The sequence below is a fragment of the Tachysurus vachellii genome, chromosome 26 (assembly GCF_030014155.1).
Source record: "Tachysurus vachellii isolate PV-2020 chromosome 26, HZAU_Pvac_v1, whole genome shotgun sequence".
Taxonomy (NCBI): Eukaryota; Metazoa; Chordata; class Actinopteri; order Siluriformes; family Bagridae; genus Tachysurus; species Tachysurus vachellii.
The window spans coordinates 15,831,850-15,838,451 of NC_083485.1; the positions used below are offsets into that span (position 1 = coordinate 15,831,850).

General features: G+C 41.1%; 1 protein-coding gene across 2 annotated transcripts in view; it reads left to right on the top strand.

The window, feature by feature from the left end:
- Nucleotides 1–5,853, top strand: part of lhx3 (LIM homeobox 3) — a 14,024-nt gene extending 8,171 nt beyond the window's left edge. For both annotated transcript variants that reach the window (XM_060863182.1, XM_060863183.1), the window contains exons 2-6: nucleotides 134–305; nucleotides 888–1,090; nucleotides 2,251–2,402; nucleotides 4,595–4,766; nucleotides 5,444–5,853. In XM_060863182.1, the coding sequence (XP_060719165.1) occupies nucleotides 134–305; nucleotides 888–1,090; nucleotides 2,251–2,402; nucleotides 4,595–4,766; nucleotides 5,444–5,853 (1,109 nt within the window). The remainder of the gene's footprint in view (nucleotides 1–133; nucleotides 306–887; nucleotides 1,091–2,250; nucleotides 2,403–4,594; nucleotides 4,767–5,443) is intronic.
- Nucleotides 5,854–6,602: the final 749 nt, after the last annotated feature.

Sequence of the window (6,602 nt, forward strand, 5' to 3'; positions counted from 1 at the left end):
ATAGATAGATAGATAGATAGATAGATAGATAGATAGATAGATAGATAGATAGATAGATAGATAGTGCTCCGGGCTTTATTTCTGTTTATGAATGTGAGGTTTTCAGGATGTTGTTGTTGTTGTTGTTTTTCAGATATCCCGGTGTGTGCAGGTTGCAGTCAGCACATCGTGGACCGCTTCATCCTGAAGGTGTTGGACCGTCACTGGCACAGCAAATGTCTGAAATGCAGCGATTGTCAGTCACAGCTGGCAGAGAAGTGTTTCACCCGCGGAGACGGAGTCTACTGCAAAGAAGATTTCTTTAAGTGAGTCTCTCTGAGTCACTGAGCTCCACGTTACCAATTAAACCATGATATCATTATAAAATCAACTAAAGTGTGACAGAAATTTTTTTTAATTCTTTATCTGGTTTATAAATAAGTCATGATGTTGGTCTCCTGCCACAAAAACGACTACAGAAGTGTGTTTCTGTGTGCAACCCTTTTTTTTGGAAGATAAAAATTCTTAATCATCTCAGCAACACCTAAAATAATCCTTATTACATAATAGTCAATCATCATCGTCATCATCATCATCATCATCAATCCATCTGTTCAGTATATGTATAGGAAAAGTGTAACTCAATGGTGACATGCAATAAACAAACAAACAAACGAAGATAGATAGATAGATAGATAGATAGATAGATAGATAGATAGATAGATAGATAGATAGATAGATTTAGAATTTGTAAATCTAATCAGACTGGTTATAATATTGGGGATAATACTCCTGGCAGATATGTTGTAAATAAACAGAAAGCATGAGTGTAAGTGACGTGTCTACTTTTAAATATTAGTTGTATAAACAGCTCATTAACATAACCACGGCCCTGTTTGTCTCTGCAGGAGGTTCGGGACAAAGTGTGCGGCGTGTCAGCAGGGCATCCCGCCGAGTCAGGTGGTGCGGAGAGCGCAGGACTTCGTCTATCACCTTCACTGCTTTGCCTGCATCGTGTGCAAGAGGCAACTAGCCACAGGGGATGAGTACTACCTGATGGAGGACAGTCGACTGGTGTGTAAGGTGGACTATGAGACGGCCAAGCAGAGAGGTGAGCCTTCAAGATGTTTTTTTTCCCCGGTCTTCCTGGTTGACCCTTAATTTCAGTCGATCAGCCAAGCCCTTGTTTCCTGGTTTTAAAAGTCCCTGATGATGTCATCACCCAAAGTGTATTTTCTTCAACGTCTGGAACAGTTCCACCACGAAGTCGCTTAATTGTCTCAGCTACTTCTTTAAATCTGGTGACCTCGTATGGATCGGCCGCTTTTAACAGTGAACTTCATCTTCCAGGTCCATGAGGTCATCTATAAACATTTGACCCACCTGAGCTAATTGCACTGAGGATCGATAAGCGCCAACGCGCCAAAGTTTCCCTCCCAGTCGGCTGTTTTTATTCCTTCTTATTGTTCTGAAAATAAAATGACCTTGTGCTGGTGGATGTCATTTGGTCTGCTTTTGTTGTTATTACATTTATAGTGTAGGTTTGTTAATCATGAAGCAGGCAAGGTTTAAAACATGAGGGGGGATAATTCCAACCTGGCAACCCAAAGAAAACCATATGGGCTTTTCAGTCACACAAAAAAAACAACAATCTGATTCATGATTAAAATAATAATAATAATAATAATAATAATAATAATAATAATAATAATAATAATAATAATAATAATAATAATTGTCACATGCTATAAAATGTATAATACTCCATTCAGTCCCTCCAGTCATTTTTTTGTGATCATTGCAGACAAATGCTTTTGTTGGGGTAAAATATATATATCTGCACTGTTGATATCACAAGCACAGGATTGCTCTTTATACTCCTCCTGGTGAAGCACAAATGTAATGACGTTCTCTGAAAGCTGTACTCATGTTCCACTCACACGATGAGGCTTTGTCTTGGTGTGTGTTGTGATGATGTCACATGGCTCGTCTCAGCCCAAAGTTTGGAAAATTACAAGCACTGAAGGAATTCTGGAAAGTTCCAAGCTCCTGAATGGACTACTTAGCTACAACAGATTTGCGTAATCCTTTGTCTAATATCCTGCGATACCAGTCTTATATTTTTGTTTAGTATTTACAACCTTAGATCACACTTCAAAAACAAAGTACAATAATAAATGATTGATTGCAAACTGGATAAGAAAATAACTGCATAATTAACCAATTGATGTAAACAGCTTGTTGTTGTTGTTGTTGTTTTTGTAAACACAGAGGCCGACTCGACAGCAAAAAGGCCGCGCACGACCATCACAGCCAAGCAGCTGGAGACGCTGAAGAACGCCTACAACAATTCGCCCAAACCTGCGCGTCACGTCCGTGAGCAGCTGTCTTCAGAGACCGGCCTGGACATGAGAGTGGTGCAGGTCAGTCCACCATTTTATAAAAGTGCCGTCATTCGGTCACTCCAGGATTTTGTTTGTGATGGTTGTGGTCAACTTGTGTAGCTTTTTGTGCATTTTGTGGAAAACTGCTTGAGCACAGGATTCACGTGTGTAATTCATCTGTCTATGAAACAGACAACAAATTATTATTCTTTTTCTGAAGGGCTAATAAAGACACCTTGAGAATTCTACGGCAGGATGTTAGCTAGCTAGCGTTATGTCAGAAACAGGAAGTGTTTCTCCCAAAACCGAACCACTTCGATCCTGAGACCAGGAGACAAACACTGTGTAGTATTTAATTACTTATTGACTCTAAATGCACAACAATAGCTAATAATATAATGTAATAATAATAACAGCTTATAACATCCTAGGTTTAAGACATGTATTATTACAGGTACAGTACTATAAATGTTTAATCATTGAACAACAATTATATACAAAATAAATCACACAGGGGGCACGGTGGCTTAGTGGTTAGCACATTCGCCTCACACCTCCAGGGTTGGGGGTTTGATTCCCGCCTCCACCTTGTGTGTGTGGAGTTTGCATGTTCTCCCCGTGCCTCGGGGGTTTCCTCCGGGTACTCCGGTTTCCTCCCCCGGTCCAAAGACATGCATGGTAGGTTGATTGGCATCTCTGGAAAATTGTCCGTAGTGTGTGATTGCGTGAGTGAATGAGAGTGTGTGTGTGCCCTGTGATGGGTTGGCACTCCGTCCAGGGTGTATCCTGCCTTGATGCCCGATGACGCCTGAGATAGGCACAGGCTCCCCGTGACCTGAGGTAGTTCGGATAAGTGGTAGAAGATGAATGAATAAATCACACACCATGCAAACAATATAGTACTTTTATTTTTTTTTCTCTTCAATAATAATCTAATAACCCAAATAACAAAAACATGCCTTAATCAAAACTATGATTCCTAAATTAATCAATTTTGTGGTAGATAATTGAAGAAAATTACCAATTAACTTTATTTTTAATCTTTTGACCGGTTTGAACAGACGCTTGATTCAGTTGTATTTATTTACCATTTGATGAAACATTACTGAAAGTGTTGTTATTTTATTAATGTCTTCTGAGTAATTAATGTGTTAGTGTTAAGTTAGCTTCGGTTTATGAAGTTTTGAATTAAGTTATCCATATTATATTATTCTGGATTTTGTTTTAAATACCAGATGAAAAAAGACGCACAAAAAGACTGCTATAAAAAAAGGAAACGTGAATTTAAAGGGGTGTTACAGTCGGAGCGCTTTAATTTACGAGGAAATGGAGTGGAGTGAAGCTCGGAGAGCGCGGAACAGAGGAGCTCGTTAAACAATGCTAAAAGGGAGTCTTGCATATTGTCCAAGGAAAAGGCCTCCCGTGGCTATATATATTATTTTATGTTTCACAAGGACACTTAGGCCTAAAGTGGAATTACTTCTAGTGTCCATTATTCACACTAAAGGGACATTAAGGTTGAGGTGAGAATCATGTTATGAGGATACAGCAAAAAAAAAAAAAAAACCAACATGAAGAGTCATCTGAAACGCCTGGAGTTAAAGATTATTAAATGACAGTGATGTCACACAGGCTTCATGTTACGGTTTTCGATGCGTGTTTTGTCTCTTTGTGCTCATGGGAAAAGTATAAACACTCATTGTGTGTGTGGAAAAGGAAGAGAAGGAATCTAACCCTGACTGCTCCAGAGGTTAAGGACAACTTGTAGCTGTCTGGAAGCTAATTACGTCCTCGATAAATCTCTCCAGGGCCACAGGAGTTTCCACATCCCCACGAGATTCTCATCACTATACCTTAAAGGCACCAGGTTTAAAGGCAGACGACCAGAGGAACTCATCTCCATCTGATATTACTGTCTTAAAAGCTGAAATTGTATGACTTACAAAAAGAGATGTAGGACCAGGGGCGCCACTAAGGGGGGAAAGTTAGGATGGCTCTAAGGGCCCACGCACTTTTGGGGCCCCCAGAGGCTTGTATGTTTGGGGTGAAATGTGTGTGGTAGGGGGCCCGGTCTCATTTTATTTCATAGGGCCCAAAATTGCTAGTGTAGGACAGCTAGGTGCTTTAATGTATGCGCTATGAACTGGTTCTTTTTTATTTTCAGTAGAGGAACCTGAAGTACCTTCAAAATTTGTGAAGTCCCTCAAACACACCTGCGCTTCTGGTTACAGGTTTGGTTTCAAAACAGAAGAGCAAAAGAAAAGAGGCTAAAGAAGGATGCAGGAAGACAGAGATGGGGCCAATACTTTCGTAACATGAAGCGGTCCAGAGGAAACTCCAAATCAGATAAGGACAGCATCCAGGAGGAAGGCATGGACAGTGACGCTGAGGTCTCCTTCACAGGTACGAGGAAATACGAGTTCTTCAAATCCCATTATGGAAAATCACTCTTTTATTATGAGGAGATGATGCTCATGTTCTGCTCATGTTCTTCTCACGTCTCACTCCACAGTGGTGTTAATATGAAGCTCGTATGAAAGTAAACACTCAGGAATTTAAGAATTTATAGAATTTCAGCACTATTTCTGTTTTTCTCTACAATACTAGAAGTGATTTAGAAAAGGTACAAAAAAGGTCTGGATTTTTCTCCAACACAGATGTTTGTATGTTCAGAGTAAATGTTGATATCAAACCCATTTCTGCTCTCTGAGACGCTCTGAGTGTTTGTTCATCTAAAAGGCAGCTCAGATTTATCTTCAACACTAAAATTCAGTGTAAGATTATCAACAGAGGGCCAAACACACGTCTCAATGTCCTGACTCGTTTTAGATCAGACTCACAGAGATAGAATCATTCGTTTTTTATTCTGATTGAAACGGCTTTAAGTTGATATCCATTCCGGTGTCAGTGAACTGATGAAAACGCTTTGTTTTCTTTTTAAATATTATCTTTTAACTGTACACATTTGATCAGTACTCTTAAACTCTTAAACTAAATGATAATTAAAGAACACACACACACACACACACACAAAATTAAAAATCTCTCCTTTTCATGAACTGTTTCTGTTTTGTCTGCAGACGAGCCTCCCATGTCTGAGCTGAGTCACTCGAACAGCATCTACAGCAGTCTGAGCGAGAGTTCCCCGGCTCTGGGGCGTCAGGGTGGAGCTCACGCTCCCTTCACACTGGATCACGGACCTGTCCTGCCACCTCAGGATCAATACCACGACATCCGCCCCAGCAGTCCTTACAGCCTCGCACAGTCACCTGCTTCCCTTCCGCCTCTGCCCAGGCAGCAGCCCCTCATCTCCAGCCTGGTGTACCCCGACTCTGGCCTGCCCATGGCGGGCCAGGGTGGGCACGGCATGGTGTCGGCCGGTCCAAACGGCCCCAGCTCGGACCTCTCCACCGGAAGCAGCGGCGGCTACCCAGAATTCCCGGCTAGCCCCGCCTCCTGGTTGGACGAGGTCGATCACAGCCAGTTCTGATGAGGGACTTTGGAAAGCTTCATAGGTGGAAAGGAAGGAAGTCAAACTCATCAACTTTATTGTCATCTTCTGCATGGACTGAAAATGTTTTGGACTCGTGGATGGAGCAGAGACTCAAAACAAATGATCCAGAAATGTTTGCCCTCTCTGTTAGATTATTTGGAGCAGAGTTTTTGCTTCTGTTTTGCTGACATGAAGATCAAACATTCTGAGCCTGACAGAAAAAAAAAACAGAAACGATTTACTGAGATGCCTGAGATGAGCTCCATCTGAGCTCCATCTTGTGGCATCGTCTGCGCTTCATCAGTGCGATAAAGTGAAAAGACACATTCGTATGAAGACGTTGCTCCATGAATGTGCTATAGATATCAGACTGGACTTTCATAAGACTTTATTTCCATTCTTCATTTCTCTTCTCAGTGTCTAAGTGTAAACACCACCAGTTTTTTTGTGTCCGGGTTGTTGCCAAATGTCTCTATCCAGTAACTCAGCATTGTGGATCCTTTATTTTTATATACAGTCTCCTCTGAAGTCACGATCACATTTCGTGTATTTCCTGAACAGGAGTAGACAAGCTGTAGTTGTTGACTCTGGTTATTCTGTAAGATACTTCGATGCATTTTGTGTGTTTTTGAATGTATCTCGTTCGTTTTCCTCAGCCTCAGCTTGCAGCTCCCAGGCTCCTCTACGTGTTTATGTGAAAGATGTTTTATGTCTTATTTATTCTCTCTGATAATGATTACGTGATA